General features: G+C 44.3%; 1 protein-coding gene across 1 annotated transcript; it reads right to left on the bottom strand.

The window, feature by feature from the left end:
• Window positions 1-14,134: 14,134 nt before the first annotated feature.
• SPRY1 (sprouty homolog 1, antagonist of FGF signaling (Drosophila)) lies at window positions 14,135-15,091 on the bottom strand. The gene has a single exon (XM_010008908.1). It carries the CDS (start codon window positions 15,089-15,091, stop codon window positions 14,135-14,137), a length of 957 nt encoding a protein of 318 aa, XP_010007210.1.
• Between the last annotated feature and the right edge of the window lie 2,851 nt (window positions 15,092-17,942).

The following is a 17,942-nucleotide window of genomic DNA, read 5'->3' as shown; positions in this document are numbered from 1 at the left end:
TGCAATCACTATTTCTTATATCCAGTTGTAAATCATAGGGTTTCCTGCCTAGCTTTAGGTAAGAATATAACCCCTAGGCTATGCACCAGCTGACAATATCAAGTCCTTTTGTTAAGGAAATGCCTGCAGATGAGTGAGAGCTTTCACCTGTTTTCCTTTGCCAGGTAGCAAAGCTACTAGAGACAAGCAGCAGACATTCTTTCTCCTTAGAAACTCAGAGCTGAGACTCTTAAGAGAAGAAATGCCCTCAGAAATCTGGTGGAGGCTCACAGCATGCTATTACCCAGGAGTACCAGAGCAGGCATGCAGAGGTGGGACCAGGGAGCCCAAATACTTCTACCACAAGAGATGGGATGAAGACAGGTCTAGAACCACATCTATCCAGCCAAGAAGGGGTGGAAACCAGGGACAAGTCTAAGGCCACAGTATCATCAAGAAAAGACCAAGGCAGGCATGAAGAAGAAAGGTTCAGGTTGGTGACTGCAACCAGCAAGCTAGGTGAGCAGTTGGGGAATGGATGGCATCAAGAAGATCACAGATCTGGGGCTCTGGACTCTGACAGAAAACAAATCCTAAGACTATTTATCCTTCACAAATAGCTGCTGTCATCATGCTGAAGGACAGGGTGAAGACAACAATCAGAGATCGCTCCACTGGCCTGGAGGAATTGCCAGAGTCCACCCAGGCCAGATTTTAATTGTCAGTGGGTCTTAACCTGACCTGGCCACACAGATTATCTCCTGCATTTCCAGCAAAGGAGGGCAAATGAGACAAAGCCACCTCCCCCCAAAATGCCCCCTTTATAACCATATCCTGGAGAGATCTGGCTCACGTGACCATGTCTTGGAGAAGTGCTTAACTCCAGGTATGCCTGAGCCTCCCAGCCTTCATCTTCCAGCCTTTTTTTGTGCCCTGTGGCAGTCCTGCTGGGGTGAGACTGCTTTAAAAGTAAGACAATTGTCAAAGAAGGAGGTATAGACTGTGTTGCACAAAATCCTCAGCCTTGCTCTGTGGAGTACAGCGTGGTGAGATGGTGTGACAAAGCAAACCAAATGTTACCACTTATACAAAAATGCCAGGAAGAGTGTTAGCTGTAAATAATAAGTCACAAATCTGAAGTGTCTTCTGAAAACTTAAACAAAGATATATAAGCCCTTAAAACGGCCATCTCAAAGACCATACTTTTTTTTTTGCACCTTTGCATGCTCCCTTCTTACTAATGTCTCCAGAAAGCAGAATAAAAAAATATTTCATACAACTCAGTTATATGGGATTACTTTGCGGTGTGTTGCTGAAGTACAGTACCAACACAGAGCAGCAACCTCTTGTAAAATACCCATTATATTCAGAATTACCTGTACTGCGTGGAAGAAGAGGCAAGAAGGATTTTACCCTTGTTACCCCTGAACAAGGTTGAGATTTGAAGGCAGATCTTCCTGGCTTATACTTTGCATTCACACTGCTTCCTATATACATAAAGTACAAGGTCACAACATCACAAGGTTCCAAAAAACTATGGCTATGAAACAGGTTCCACCACTGCTTATTATCAGACTAAGGAGTGAGAGATGTCTCTGTGGAAGGAAAACTTGGGGTCTGAGGGTCTGCTGACCTCCCTTCACACTTGCAGCTCAGCTTGGAGAATTTTAGCCCTTCTGACTCTGGTGTGTCCTTGTACAACCTTGTCCAACTCATCCAGTGTTTTGCTGCTGTTTTGCTGTACTTCTTCTGTCCTTAGTCCTGACTGTGCTGTGACTGGGTTTGGCTCAGTGGGACACTCACCACGGTAGCTGCAGGTTCCCTCCAGCGCGCCACGGGCGTGAGGCAAAACTGTTGATACCATGTCTAGTAAGCCATCAAAAAGTGCCTTGTTTAAAATGGAGAGATGGGATGAGATCATTAGAAGCTGCAACTATTCTCTTTTTTTGGCATACCACCTACTTATCTGGGAGGCATTGCAAGAGGGTGTTGCAAAGGTTACATCAAACCAAAACAAAGTTGTCAGGCATTTGTCTGCCCGTCATTTGTGTTGGCAAATTTACATCCTCTGAAAAGCACGATGGAGGCATCATTTTCTGCAGCAGAATATCACATTAGGGTCTGACAAACAGACCCATCAGCCCAAATGTGCTGGGGAGTTTTTAGATGTAAGGGGGGGATTGGAAATTGGTTTATACTGAGTGCATATGCAAATATCCCCACAGATCATCTCTGTGCCCACAGAATGCAAAATCAGGAGAAGGAAAGGGTGATCTATCATACAGCTTGTGTCATGGGAGATATGTATTTTATATAAACACTCTTACCTGTGTGTGCTAAGAAGTGACAGTTGCAGTGAAATGGCAAATAATTATTAACAAGGGGAAAACATTTTTCATCTCAGCAATTCTGAGTCAACTACTGTGCTGAGACTTAGTGATCAGCAGTGTTGTCCTCTGCCAGGAAAAGGTAGGAGAGTTGTTTGAAAGAAAATGAGTGCATTTATAACAGAAAAAAACCCCACCCTTTCTCCTGCAACAGAAGTAAAAATGCAGTAAATACCTATGCTGTCGAGTTCCACTGAACAAGAACTGGAAAAATCCCCCAAGGCTTATGATTATGTTATCTTGATGGTCTTTCTTCAACACATAAACATCATGAAATAATTTTTATTCATATTGGTGTAATTAGTTTCAATGAAACTTCAAAAGTTAATTTTAAGAGTATTAAGGTTTACAAAACTGCAAGCTCCAAGTGTGTAGATAGACACACACAAAAAAATGCATTTAAGTGATCCTTTTCATCACACCCCATAGTCATTCCATTCCCAGATCTTCTCTCAGTGGTGTGGCCTTTACACATCAAAGTCAACGCTTGGCTTTACCTTGACCATTTCAAATTATCCATAAAAGGCAAACTGGACTTACAAGGTCAATATTTTTTTAAGCCAGCAGCCTGTAGTTAGGTTCTGAAATCCATACATAGAACTGACTTAACCTGATCTTCAGAGATGTTGAGATTGCTTCATCCAGAGAACAAGGCCACATTTTAGGTGGCCCTTATATGGCTCACGAGCTTCACCGCAGGCTCCCATCCCACAGGATCCATTAAGCTGATTTTGCAACTAAATCCAATGCACTTGTTTGACTGTTCTACCTGGAGCTGTTGAACCTGCAAAGTGCTTTTTCATTCTCTGAGGTGTACAAACACAGGCTGGGTCACGTATCCTGCACACACACAAGCTTCTGTGACAACGGAGCGTAAATCGGGAATTTCTGGATTATTTGGTATAAATTCCACTCCAAAAGAGGAATAAAGTAAATAGGAGATGGGTAACCTGGGGCTTTGAGTGGTATTTCCCTGACCTGTACTGGTGAGGCACAATCCTTGCCACATTTACTGGGCTGTGCTGAAAGTTAGTGTCTGTGACGTGTAGGTTTGAACCTTACATAAGCATCTCCCAATTATCAAAAGGAGTGGTAAGATACATTAGGATTCCTACAAGGTTTAGCAATGACTATTAGTTACCTTCTAAAGAAAGAGACTCCAACAGCACTGGGACCACAGAGGTGTGGCAGCTGGGTCTCTGCAGCTGCACACTGGTCACTGAGGGCCAGTTCTGCTTCCCCTCAGGAGGACAGAACCTAATAAACCTGAAAGCTGAGTACAGGCACACAGGAGGTGCTTACACTGCTAGAGAATGAAACGCTGGATTTTAGGTGGCCTGTTGTGGTCCCAGGCAGCTTGCATTTACAAATACAAACTGCATTGTAATGATAAGTTACATGTAGATACATCTAGTGTGACAGCAGCTCATGTTTCCCTAGCACAGGGGTACGGAGCAGTAGTAGCAAAAGCCAAAATCATTGAACCTAAATGCTAAAATGGGGTTTTCCAAAGAAAGGGGAAAAAAAAATAATTCATTCTTGTGTCTTCCTAAATTTTCCACAAGGAACTGGAGAAAGGAGGAAACAATCACACTCCCATAACAAAGCTACCAGTGAGGCAATTTTACAGCTTGGCTCTAAGCCTCTGCTCAGAAAGTCTCCTTCCTCTTTTTCAGAGTTCCCAATGAACATCAGCAACAGAGGGCATGGTCATCCATTCATCTGCTCCCACTCTGGAGAAGCCTTGCACCCAAGGTGTTGCCACTCTGCCATCCTTTTCTCCTCTGGGATAGTTTCTTCTGCAAGATTTTCAGTCTAAAAGATATCGCTTGAGTTCTAGAAGTAAGAGGGGCAGCTATGACATGAAGGAGGAGAAACTGAAGTAGGTCACTGAGTCAGACAATTTTTCCAAGTCTTGCAGATGTTAAGAACAAGAACCAAAAGGCATGCCTGCAGTTAAAGCTAATGAAATTCTACAAGCCTCATGGGAAACTCAGAAACACAGGCATAAAGTGCAGAATTGCTTCTTGATTTAATTCCTTTTTTAAGACTTTGCTTACTTGTTCAAATGCACCTGGATGAAGTGCACAGACAGACTTTCCTCAGGTGCTGCTAGATACAACTCTTTTTTTGGCTCACAGCCCTAAATCCATGTCTGAAGTTTCAGTAACCACCTACAAAGCTGTGTCTTCAGGCAGAGAAGGAAGGACAGAGAGCAGAGGAATGCCATGGAGCCTGAGAGCACATTTAGCACAGAGAGGCAGCCCTGAAGAGCATATGCTGCCTCCAGGAAGGGCACTGCGTGACATTTCCCCTGCCACCAGAATCAGACACAAGAAGTCCCATCTCCTCCTTTTGCTTGGGTTCTATGAACAGTTGCATCTGCATTACCAAGGGAGGCAGCAGCTTCTCAGGCCAGCGGTTCCACCACCAAACTGAGCACCCATGGAGAAAGAGACAAAACCAAAAGCTGCCTTGGGAGAGCAAACATAGGAAATGCTGAGCACAGGTATGGTTTGCTAACAGCTTCACCCAGAGCAACAATTTGAGCAGAGCTACTTGTATTAGCCAGTATTTACTGGAGCAGGTTTTACCAGAGCGAGTTTTTCCATCTCTCCTCCAGTTTTTGCAAACATAAGGTTGGCAGACACAGGATGCAAGTGGTCATTGACACACTGAGTGTATGCACAAATCTCCTGTGTCCTCAAGACGTTTCCACATATATAGAGGCCAAATAAACAGTTGGCTCTACATGTCCAGTGAGACATTTCTGCAATCAGCATGTCCAAAGGTCCATTTTTATTTTCCCCATTTCTTTTTTCAAAACTTGCCAGCATTCTGCCTCACAGCCTCCAGTGTGCAGACACGAAATTCCCTTCTGAGGGCAGGTGACTCTCATTGCAATGTTCATCTTTTTTACCCTGCTACCTGCAAGCATCCCAATGTAGACGTTTTCTGTCTGTCCCAACTAATTTTTAGATAAATACGAATAACCATGCAAGAGCAGCTTTTTTGCACCTTCTTCTTAGGTGTCCGCAGCTCTCCAATAACAAGATAAGGTTAAACAACAGACACTTATATCTTTATGTGGTAAAACAAGCTTCTGTATTTAAGATAAACTTTACAGGACAGGTGGCTTCCTAGAACTGAATATGCACAAGGAAACATTTAACTACCCTACATAAACGTCAACAAGGTATGAGAACCGTGCACCTAATAAAGGAGATAAAGGATACAATAAAAAGGGGCCCTAAATCAAAGAGCAGGTTCACAACAGTAAACACATACTGGGCTGATAGAAACGGGGTTTTGATGCTCAGCCCTCAGCACTGCGAGCAACCCAGCAGCTCTTCTGGTCTGGTGTTTAAGTTTGTTCCCTTGGAGGCACATTTGACCCAGCACCAGCATCTTGCTGGGGTTACATCTGGCACTGCATCCACCAGACTGCCCGTGCAGCGTCTGTACTGGGAGCTGGGGGGGCACTTCCACCTTTAGCGGCTTTATCAGCAAAAAAGGGGGGGAAAAAGGGAGGAAAAAAATAACCAACAAAAAACAAACCGCAGAGCAAACATTATCTATTGTTAATTACCTGTAAAGTAGGGCTTTTGCCACTTCCCCAGTTTCTAAGAGCTCTGAAGTGAAACCTGAAAGAAGCCACCCATTGTTTTCAATTGTGCAAGAGCCAGGAGCAAATAGGGCTCAAATTGCAGCTCTGAAAGGCAACAGGAAATTGGCAGCCCGGTAATCTGCTCCCAACTATTCAGAGTAACAAAGGCTACATTCCTCCTCAAGCAGTCACCATTAGAAACCCAAGGCTGATCTATTTAGGAAGGCCCACAGAATAAATCTGTGGAAATAAAGAGTTTTAATTAGAAGGCCATAGGATATGGCTCTAGTTTCTAGCCCTGCAAGTAACATGTATTATTTGGGCTCCTACCTAGTTTCCCACATATCCTAACGCTGACACTGCCATTTTCAAATATTATTTAAATAAAAATCCCCCAAACCAATAAAAGTGGAACTGTTCATTACAGACGGACCCACCCCACACCCACATGGCTTTGAAATACATTTGATTTCTTATTTACGTAATCTTAAATACCATACTTACAGTGCGCTGTATCGAGGACATTTTAAATTGGTTCCTGAGTTAGGATTACATCTTTTTCCCCATAATAATATCCGTGTTGCTTCTAAACCATCACAGCCAAATGCCTGCACACACAGTCTATGGTGTGCTCCAACATACAACATAAATATTCTCCAGAAAGCGCTTCAGTTTCAGGCACAAAGAGTTCTTCCCATCCATTCACCTCTCTGTACAGACAAACAATTTAGTTAAATAAAACACCACACTGCACTGCTGGTGAAAGACCTCTGGTTGTGCCTCACAGCCAGACTCCACGCATCCCTCTGGCCACAGTTTTCCCAGCAATAAAAGGGAAAAACTTTCCTCAGAGCTGTTCTATCAGGCAGAGTTTATTTAAAAGCATCTAAGTCGAAGCGCAAAATGCTTTGACCTACTTGTTAAGGAGGCTTTGCAATTTTTGCCACCTGAACAGATAAAGATATCCCAAACCCAGTGTGTTAGTTGTCAGCAGGCCCAGCAAATCAGATTACCATTTACACTGGATGTTATCTGCACCTGGCAGCACTGACAGATGACTCTGGAACTACCATGGCAGGTGCTCCTGCTCCAGTACAGGGCAGGAGATGGAAAGCAGGGAAACAAGCATACAGGCTCTAAAGCTCAAGATTTGAAAGCCTATACAAAAATCTCTATGGAGACTCCAGAAGGGCCTCCTATATGTTTACCACTTGCTCCCAGAGAGACCCTTTGACTATTTAATGCAGCAGAACCGATGCATTTTCAACTATATTTCCTCACAAACTCTTGCAGATCAGTAAACTCCAGGGCAGACACCAGAGACTGCCAAACTCTGCAAAGTTCATACCTAAATCTGAGCCTTAGACCAAAACAAAATCGTAAGATCCAGTTATACTGCGTTTCCCACCCTGACTAACCGGGCTCATCCTCATCAAGATTCAAAAGAGATGCAGAACACACACAAATTCCTAAATCAGCATGTACCTCAGTAGAAGCACAGGTGGCTCACAGTGTCATACCCTGTTTCATCCAGAAGAACTTGGCATGCTATGTGAAAAATGAACAAGTATACAATCGTTCTCTAAAAAGGAGTAGGATGAAACGTTGATAAGATTTGGTTTTGATAAGAAAGAAACACTGCTGAAAATTAATTTTGAAGAGGGGCAGCTAGGACACCTTGATATTAAAGAGAAGGTACCGTGCAATGTCCCAGTGTTGAGGTTGGAGGAAAGCTCTAGCTCTTCCCCTTTCCTTTCAGGCAACTGGCTTATTCCTTTTCACTTTTTTAAAGTGTCCTTTTCTTAAGGTGCAGACATCCGAAGGCACCAAATCAAACACCACACCACAAACGATGCTTGGAGAGGACCTTGACCAGGCCAGATAACTCCAACTTTTATCTTGCTTAAAGTTGGGAAGAGGAATCCTCACAGCGCCGGAAGATTTATCAGCTGGTTTGGAAGCTGAAGCACACTCTGGAAGACAGGCTGTTTCATTTCAAATACCCATTAAGTAGTTAATCAGTGATGTAATTCCAGTTCAGGATAATCCAGCTACTTCCCCACAGTTACTTTATCATATAAACTAAGAACATCATAACACTTATAAATGCCAGACATTCATAACACAATGTGCTGTATTAGCCAACCCAATTAAGAAAAAAAAAAACCAAAAAGAAAACAAGGAAAAAGCCCTGCCACTGGTTCTGACTCCATTCAGCAGGGCTGGCAGCATGAGCATGCTGTGGCCTGGCCAACCTCATCATCGGTGTAAATCCATCAACTTCATTCAGGAGAAATATTTGGTGGTATAAAACCAGTCATACCACAGCAGCGACCCTGAAGGGTCAGGCAGGATGCGAGTCCCATTGTGCTCCTTGCTACACAAACACAATGAGGTTCAGCCCTTTGGGGTAGAGCCACTGTCAAACGTTTCTGCCTTTTGACAACATGTCCCGCAGGATATTTGTTTTCAGACCCGCAGCACTGGATGTGTATACAAAGGTTTACAAAACAGGGTGTGCTTACAATGCAAGGGGAGGCATGGCCCTCTGGCACACCTTTCTCAAAGGAATAAAACAAATGCATGTTTCTTGTCTTAAAAATAAATTTTAAAAGAGCAATTCACAACAATTCCATTTTCAAGCTGAAGATGGCTAATTTTGTAATATGAATTCCCTTGGTAGCACAGTTTCTCTACCTTGCACCTATGTCGGGAATGTTGAAAGATCCAGGTGAATTTCTGGTCCTTTTCTGAAGATAAAATCCAAAGCTCTTTCATTAAGATTAGGGTTTCCCCCCTCCATACTTAAACCTAAAGAAATAAAACTATGTGTGGTCTGCAGAAAACCTGTCTTGTATTTGTATTTATAAGTAAATGAGGCTGTATCTCATCTCAAGACACCTTCACCAGGAAAAGCAGGGGTGGCAGCCACAAGCATCATACTGAGAAAAACAACATTACTGCATCTCTTAATCACAAATATAAATTGAGCAATCTGGGAATGATGCTGTGTTCCAATGGTGTTGGCTTCTGATTGTGGCTGGTACGTCCATACTAATCTTACAACCTTCAAGAGACACCGAGTTTGGATTTAAAAGCCACAAAACACAGTATCTAACAGACTACCTGCCTGTAGACATTGCATGGCCTTCCCAGTCAAGTTGAAGTGAGAGCAAATCAGTACCAACACTGCTCCCTGTGTACGTGCAAAACAAAGCTCATTTCAAGGCACACGGGCATGGAAAATGCAGCTGGAAAGTTTAACGTTCATGGCAAAGCTTGCAGGGATATACACCTCCTGCAAGTGCTTGGTGAGGACTTTTGCCCTGTGGTGGGCAGCAGGGACATGCACTGCAAGAGCTCTCAGCTTGCAGCAGTATTCACAGCATAAGGTTGCACAGGAAGCCTGAGTAACTATGTGCTGGGATTTTTAGATGCTGAGATGGCTCCAGAAAGCTGATCTGGGGGCTGTGCTTGCTGCCCAACTCACAGAGTTCCCCTACGCCCTGCAGGACAGTGGGGCATCAATCCCATGTGCCAGTGACAACCCAAATGCATGTTCTAACATGGAAGCGGAACATGCTTAAGGAAACTGTCTGCACAGCTTAGAAGGTTTTTTAATAGATCCTTCCAGTAAGTATAAAGCTTGTTAACTGAGGCCCATATGGCTAGGTACCTCATGCCAAAGGTAGAAGCCATGCCTTGGCTACTCCCCTCAATTAAAGAAAGGTGAAAACCAACCACAGCCAGGAAGTACAAATGGTTAAGAGCAACTTGCCCACTGATGAAGGCAAATTGGAACAAGAACTGTGCAACCCATGCACTGTGTAAGGCTGGAAAATCCAGCTCTATGAGAGCAGAACAAAATTTTATTCCAGGTTTTTTGAAGCACCACCATGACTGACACAAATGCTCCAGCTGGAAGAAAGCCAACAATTAATCAGGATTCCTTAGAATTTGGAGGTAATTTTAGCAGAACAAGAAATACAGAAGTATCAGTGAGTCCTGAACATTCCTCCAGGACAAAAATCTATTACTTCATATAAGTCCATTAAAACACTTCATCTAGCTCTTCTAATCCCTCTTAACAGATTTGCTTTATCACAGACAGAGGAGCTAATCCTCTCCCACCTGTCTTTATGATATGGAACCATGAACAAGAGCAAGTACTTTTCATTTTTCAAGCATTATCCCCCCCTTGGATAACCCTCTCATCCACACTAGCATTAGTGTAATGAAGCCACCTTTAGAGAAACACCCCAAGTCATTCTCACCCTATTCCTACAGCAGGAAGAAATTTATTTACCATCTGTTTCCAAAATTCATCTCTCACCACGAGTTTCAAGACAGTAAGCAAACCAAGACTTGAATTCCAGCTTGCTGGAGGGATTTCCCTTTTTCCTCCATCCCAGACCTTATGTGACATTTCAGGACTCTGCTGTGTATAAGCAGATGGCAGGCTTGGTCAAACCCATCACCAACCCACACAATTAGGTTAGTAGGTCAGCTGAACTTATTGCCTAATTACATTATCATTTTATAGAGAGTTCTCATTATTTTTCAAAAGAAGAGCTCAAAGCTATCTGGAAATGGTTGAGAAATAATTATGATCTACATTGTAATGGACTCTGCACTCTGCAGACATGGAGAAAGTAACCTGAACAGCCCACAGACAAATTTCTGGTTGAAGAACTGCAGCCTCTGTCTGCACTTCAGCCTCCTAATCGCCAGAAGTCTCATTAGCCTTCAGCAAACCCCCTTACAACAAAATACAGCATATCTAGATGGTCATTCATTGCTATATTGTAGAAAGCAGAACAGATTATAACCACTGCCAGCTTAAGCCATATTCAAAATAACTTTCGTCTCTTCAAACTGTGGAGCCTACATCCATTAGCTTCATGTTTTTCAGCTAGAAAGACATTAATTTGCTCTCACGCAACCCTGTGTGGTTCTACACAAGATCTGTCTGCCTGAGGGAAGTCACAGACACTTCCATAATGTAAGGCAACCTCCCTGCCTTCAAGGAGACCTGAAAGTGAACTCAAAGACACTGATGAACACCAATTACAAATGATACAGCATCTAACCCAAGGAAAAAAACCCAATTATTATTCTCATTGCTTTAACGCTGCCTTCTCCAGGCAACACCTGGCAACTGGAATACCCCTTAAGACACACAAAGAACTGTTATCTTCTCAGGTCAAAGTCAAACCTTCCTCCTAAGGAGCCACAACCTGAAATTGTTACCAAAGGTTAGTTAGTAAAGTGAACAGTGGTTAGTGTGACTAACTAGAGCGTGGGGTTTGTTGACTTTTTCTGAAGACATCTGAAACAGTGCTGTGACACAGCTCATGGTGGAAGATAATTAGCAAAAGGCAGAGTGCATGTGGGTCCTTTGGGCTTTCTACTTTTCTGCTAGGAACCAAACTCAACCCCCTCCTAAGTCACCTGGATCAAAGAAAAAGAAAAAAAAAAATAAAAAGAGAGAGACAGAGGCAATCAGTAAAACATTTTTCTTGAAGAGGATTAACTAACACCCTTAGAGCAGGAAGAAATTGACTCAACAGAGCTGGATGTATCCAATTGTGACAAGGCATTTGACTCCGTATTTGAGTGTCAGTGCAGAGTCATAAAAATGGTCATATCTGACCACCAATGACTGTTGGACAAGGATTTCATTGTCTCCCAAGGGCTGTTTGCAGCTGTCACGGTTAGAGAAGTATCAGTGGTAGGAAAGTAGCGCAAAGCAAGTCACCTGCTCCTCAGAAACATTCTCCCCTTGGCTTTGCTTCATCTTGTGAAGAATCTATGTTGGAAAGCAGGCTCTGTATAGCTACACATCTGCCCCACAATCCTCCCAGCCCATGAATTTGGAGGTTGGGAGCCATCAGTGCCATTTAATAAAGAATGCCACTTTCCAGCCAGCTCACTGTATGACACTGGACCAACTTTGACAGCATTAACTACAAAAGCTGAGCTTACTCAAATCACCAATATGCAGAACAGCTCGAACACGGCAATGCAGAGCAGCAGGACTTAAAACGCAAGATATGACACATTTGTCAAGTTATTACTGTGTTCTTAAAGTGGAGTTTCTCTAGAACCACTTACTCTCAACACCATGCAAAATTACATCCATTCAATAAACTTCTGACTTTAGAAGAATTGTGGTGTTAGCCTTGACCCACATGAACAGAAGAATGAGTTTTACCCATTCACTCTCAATGAAAAGCTTTTTCCTTGAATATGTGTTAAATGGCCACAAGCAGCTATGACACTCAGGTCACCCTTAAGAGCCTTTAATTTAAAGACAGAAGATAGATTCAGTTGTCATTGAGAAAATGCTCAGGAAAAGAGCCAAACAAGCTGTAGACATAGGCACAAATACCTCCCCCCATATTTCAAAGCTAGCAAACTACAGCACCACAACCAGTATTTTTTTTATCCTGCCTCTTGCTTTTTATTTAGATTTGAGCTCTGTAGGTTCATTACTTCAGTTGATGTACAAGTCAGACAGGCAAAAAGCTCTGTATAGGAAAATTTGAAACAGGTTCACATGTTAATCTGGTATTCTTTAAGAAAAAAACAAACAGAAAAAAAAAACCATCAACCCTCAAAGTTATGGTTTCCTCCTCCACAACCATATTTCCAAATGCTTTGGTAAATAAAAAGGGCCTGCACTTCTTGGCACTGTTAAGCACAATGTATACATTAAATCGCATTAAATATCCTATAGCAAAAACTTACTTGATATATAGTTAGCAAACTTAAAATTAGGTAAACTAAACTAGAGCACAGACTAGTGGTTTTGAAGTATCAATAGGAAGTTATTTGCTACCTGACAGACTGCAAGGAGGAGAAACCCAAACAACCCAGCAATACTGGTACGTAGTTCACAACCTGTTGTTGTAACAAAAGAACTCAAGAGCCATTTTCATTAATTAATATATTTTCTGCATTATAGTTAACATATTCTTCGTGTCATCCTTATTTTGTTACGTATTGATATTTTGTTATATTCAGACATGAGTACATTTTTGAAGTCTTTTGCAATAAATATCATAAAATAATAGAGATTCACATAATAAATATTCTTTACAATAAAAAAAGTTTTAACAGACTTTTGTCTTAAAAATAGTTGGGATTCAACTTTGTGTTTTATACATAAAATATACAAAAAAGGACCACAATTTGTGGCTAAGGCAATAAAACAGGGACAGAATAAAATTATAAAGTACAGAGCAAAGCTAAATTCACTAAACCAAAGGATCACAAGAAACTGTAAGGAGTCAAGAACATTTAGGTGACTCAATGACACCCAAAGGCTGTTTGGATATATGAACACCACCAACTTTAATACCAACTGATACTGATAAGATTATAAAAACAGGAGTAGGAGGGTGGAGTAAGCAATATCCTTCAAAGATTTGACAGAAAAAGAAACAAATGAGTATGTTGCAGCCATAATGTCTCCAATGTGAAGATCTACATACTGTAGCAAAAACTGAAGTTACATTGAAAATGTAAAAAAAAGGCAGGGTAGTTCTCAGGACTGAGAATGTTCCACAAGACAAAAAAGAGAAAGGGGGGGAAAAAATAGGAAAGAAAAAAAAAAAAAAAAAGCAGGCTGCTTAGAAACGAGTCAGGCCTTTCATTTGGTAAAGCCTTTATTTTACATCCCTCTCCAGAAAGAGCATGCACAGGAAGTCATTTCACAACCCAGCTCACTCATGGAAGTTATTCTTCCTTGGTACGTGGGGGGGGTAAGGAAAAATAAAAATAGAATTGCTGAGAACAAAAAAAAAAAAAGATCTTTGGGAAGATATTCATAGAGCAAGAAGCTTCAAGAGCCCAGTGAGCCCTCACTGTCTCTTTCAGGAGTGGTTCAGTTACAAACTCAAAAGATGCTGCCAAAGTGAGTGGCAGATGCAGGTACCAGGTCCACACTTACCAAAGAGCAGCAATGGCTACATAAAATGCTAGGAAAGCAAAGATGCAAAGAGAAGAAATTATGTGTTTAAAGTTGGGGAGACAGCAAGGAAAACAAAAGAACAACCCCCTCCCAAAACTGGGGGGGAAGGAAAAAAATAGAAGAAAGAAAATAATCAGCTACAACCTGAAAAACTGAAGTGGGAGGAAGTAAACCTCCCTCCAAAAATCATGAGGGCTTGCCCTGACCCCGAGAGGGGCAGCTCTCCAGTTTACAATAGACTGTGTTTGAGTTCTTGCATCTGCAGCCTGGACGATTGACGCGGTCATAACACCCTCGGCAGAGCTTCAGGCATCCTTTCGCGGGAGGGTAGCAGAGCAGGCAAGGCAGAAGCAAGGACATGGCTCCCATGCACAGGTACCTAGAACAGCAGTGTGACTGGGAGCAGGAGCAGGGATTATCCGCGTAAGAGTCCCCTTCATCGTCGTTAGAACAGTGGTAGAAGATCCCTTTGACCAGGCACATGCAGGTGCCGTACTCCACCATGCTCTCGGCCGAGCACAGGCACTGCCGGTTGCAGGCCAGGCAGGAGGGCAGCGCCCGGGGGGCCGTGCACTCGCCGCACTTGCACTTCCCACACTGTTCGCAGATGAACTTGTGCTGCGTCAAGTCCTCTTTCAAAGGACCCTTCAGGTCATCTACAAGCAAAGAAGACTGCTTGGGCTGCGTCCGGATTGTCCGGTCAGACCTGTGGCCGGAGCCCGGCCGGGATGGAGGCGACCTCCCCAGCAGCCCTTGCTCGGAGGACGCGCTGCTGTTGCTCCCCGAGCTGGCCGCGCTCCCCGTGCTGGTCGATCTGCTCAAGACGGGAGCCCTGGCGTTATGCTGGTGCCCCACGTGGCTGGGTCTGTGTTCGTAATTATTATTCACATTAATTGGTATGATTTCGTGAGTCCTCTCATGCTTCTCCTGCCTCGGTGCTGTCCGCGGCCCGGGTTTCTTCACTACAGATGGACCTTCGGTGTACTCGTTGCTGCCCCTGATGGCCTTGATCTGGTCCAGTGACAAGATAGTCGTGGGCTGGCTCTCTCTCTCATAGTCCAGCCGCTGCCTGCTGTCCAAGGAAGGCTGCTGAATCACCACCACTAGGGACCCACCGCTGCCATGTGGACTTTGGGGCTCCATCTGTAGTGATCTCTACTTCTGGCATTCAGCGGGGACCTGGCATGCATCTGAAATCCTAAAAGGGGGGAGAAAAAGGCAGAAGGTGTAAATAAACATTGCGTGTACATATAGACACACACACAGAAGATCAAGGCAGAATAAAGCACGGATACTTTTTGCAAACAGAAATGACACGGCAAGCCAAGAACTGCCCCAGCCACCTGGCACTGATCTCTTTCAGCAGGGGGATTACAACAGCGCTGAGGATCTGGCCAAAGTCCAGTAACGGGGAGAGTCTGGGTATAGCATCATAGATGAGGAATGCAAAGGAGACCCCATGTCATAAAAAAAAAATTTAGAAAAATTAAAATCCACTGTTAACCTGCATGCTTGCTTGCCAAGCCACGGAAAGTGCTTCTCACTTGTTATTTAACATCTGTCTCACTAGCAACGGCAACTCTGAATGCCCCCAAAACTAAGCTGGAAACAGGCTAGAACACGACCGTGTTCTCTGCACGGCAGAGTAGAGAAAATGCACAACTCTCACACTTCTGTCTGAATGTGCAGCATCAGAAAGATCAACAGATTTGCTTCCTAGTGCATTTGGAAAGTCTCCTTTTAAAAGTGACGTATGAGCATTACAGAGCTCAAACTGAGCACTGTCAAGCAGCCAAGACATTTTCTATAAGAAAGTAACTCAGCATACAAATCTCATATGCTCCTTATAAAATCAAAGCAAGGGTGCCAGCAGCCCGTTTTTGAAGTATTTTCTGACCACAGGCCAGGGTGCAAAAGAAAAAGGGTAGAAAAGGCTAAACCAAACTAGGTGTCAGGCGCAAAGCACCTAAGGACCATAAGAATGTTAAGAGCAGATGACAAAAAAACCCACAACGATCTCAAAACGCAACGAACAAATCCATTTTCACAAGACAAACAAGATTAAAACCTTCTCAAAGAAACCCGACATGTTCTAGTTCAGCTTTTGAGCGTTACACGTTTTCACTCCGTTTCATGCTGCCCGGCCGCCGACACAAAGATTGCAGGGCTGACTGAGCAACGCGCAGCCTCGCAGCTCCGCAAAAACTTCCACACGCATCTCGACGCCTCTTTTCACGCTGAGAACCCAGAAAACAAACTCCTTTCCTTAACTGACAGCTGGGGCAAAAGTCCCCTTTCGCTCCCCGCCAAGACGCCGTACACGTTTACCTGGAAGAGCAGAAAGGCAAGTGCCATCAGGCATTGCCAAAAGCACATCAAATAATCGGGAGCTGGAGCTTGTGTTGCCTCCTGAGGGCACAGCCGGCACCGAGCAGCTCCCCCCGCCAGACAGCAAGGGACCCAGCGGCAGGGCAGCTGGAGAAGAGCTGGGAAGGTTCCTTCCCACAGGCAGCCGCGCAGCTCGGTCAGAGGAACCCAACAGTGGGTGACACTTCTGCCAGCACAAACTCCTCGTGCTCTTCCAGCAAAGATTTCATTTTACATTTGATGTCACCTGCGGGGGCTTTAGGATCGCCGGATTAAGATGAAAAAAAAAGAGGGGAGAAGGGGGGAGAAATAAAAAAACCCAAACACCCAAGACGTTCACTTCTAATTCACCGCACATAACCAGCTGCCTTCTTCACAAGCGCTGAACACAAACCCACGACAGAGCAAGGGTGAATGAATGCGAAAAAGGGGGAAGATTTACAGCTGTACCAACCAGGAGACGGGCTCCTCAGGGGATGAAAAACAATATCCCGAGAAAATGCGAAAGACATCCAGTGCCATTTTCACAAGACAAACAAGATTAAAACCTTCTCAAAGAAACCCGACATGTTCTAGTTCAGCTTTTGAGCGTTACACGTTTTCACTCCGTTTCATGCTGCCCGGCCGCCGACACAAAGATTGCAGGGCTGACTGAGCAACGCGCAGCCTCGCAGCTCCGCAAAAACTTCCACACGCATCTCGACGCCTCTTTTCACGCTGAGAACCCAGAAAACAAACTCCTTTCCTTAACTGACAGCTGGGGCAAAAGTCCCCTTTCGCTCCCCGCCAAGACGCCGTACACGTTTACCTGGAAGAGCAGAAAGGCAAGTGCCATCAGGCATTGCCAAAAGCACATCAAATAATCGGGAGCTGGAGCTTGTGTTGCCTCCTGAGGGCACAGCCGGCACCGAGCAGCTCCCCCCGCCAGACAGCAAGGGACCCAGCGGCAGGGCAGCTGGAGAAGAGCTGGGAAGGTTCCTTCCCACAGGCAGCCGCGCAGCTCGGTCAGAGGAACCCAACAGTGGGTGACACTTCTGCCAGCACAAACTCCTCGTGCTCTTCCAGCAAAGATTTCATTTTACATTTGATGTCACCTGCGGGGGCTTTAGGATCGCCGGATTAAGATGAAAAAAAAGAGGGGAGAAGGGGGGAGAAATAAAAAAACCCAAACACCCAAGACGTTCACTTCTAATTCACCGCACATAACCAGCTGCCTTCTTCACAAGCGCTGAACACAAACCCACGACAGAGCAAGGGTGAATGAATGCGAAAAAGGGGGAAGATTTACAGCTGTACCAACCAGGAGACGGGCTCCTCAGGGGATGAAAAACAATATCCCGAGAAAATGCGAAAGACATCCAGTGCCATCTTTGGGGGGAAAGCGCAACACCACCGCCGCGGCACACGCAGACTGACACGACCAGCTGCCGACCTGGCAGCGAGCGGCGGCACAGCCCAACAAACCACCTCCACCCCCGCGCAAATCGGCTTCCAACTCGTTTCCCACCCCCCCGGCTAAGTAAAAGAATCAAGCAACGTACAGCAAGGACGGCGGGAGACCTCATACGTTTCCGCAGCCGGGGCAGGCAGCGAATGTCAGCGCTGCCTCCCCACATCTCAGCGACCC

The sequence above is a fragment of the Chaetura pelagica genome, unplaced genomic scaffold (assembly GCF_000747805.2).
Source record: "Chaetura pelagica isolate M959 unplaced genomic scaffold, ChaPel_1.0 scaffold221, whole genome shotgun sequence".
In the NCBI taxonomy this organism is placed as follows: Eukaryota; Metazoa; Chordata; class Aves; order Apodiformes; family Apodidae; genus Chaetura; species Chaetura pelagica.
Note: the sequence above shows the minus strand (reverse complement) of the source record. Positions and strands in the feature narration are given on the sequence as shown.

Coding starts and splice junctions, on each gene's coding strand:
- SPRY1 (XM_010008908.1), bottom strand. CDS start 15,091: ATGGAGCCCCAAAGTCCACATGGCAGCGGTGGGTCCCTAGTGGTGGTG.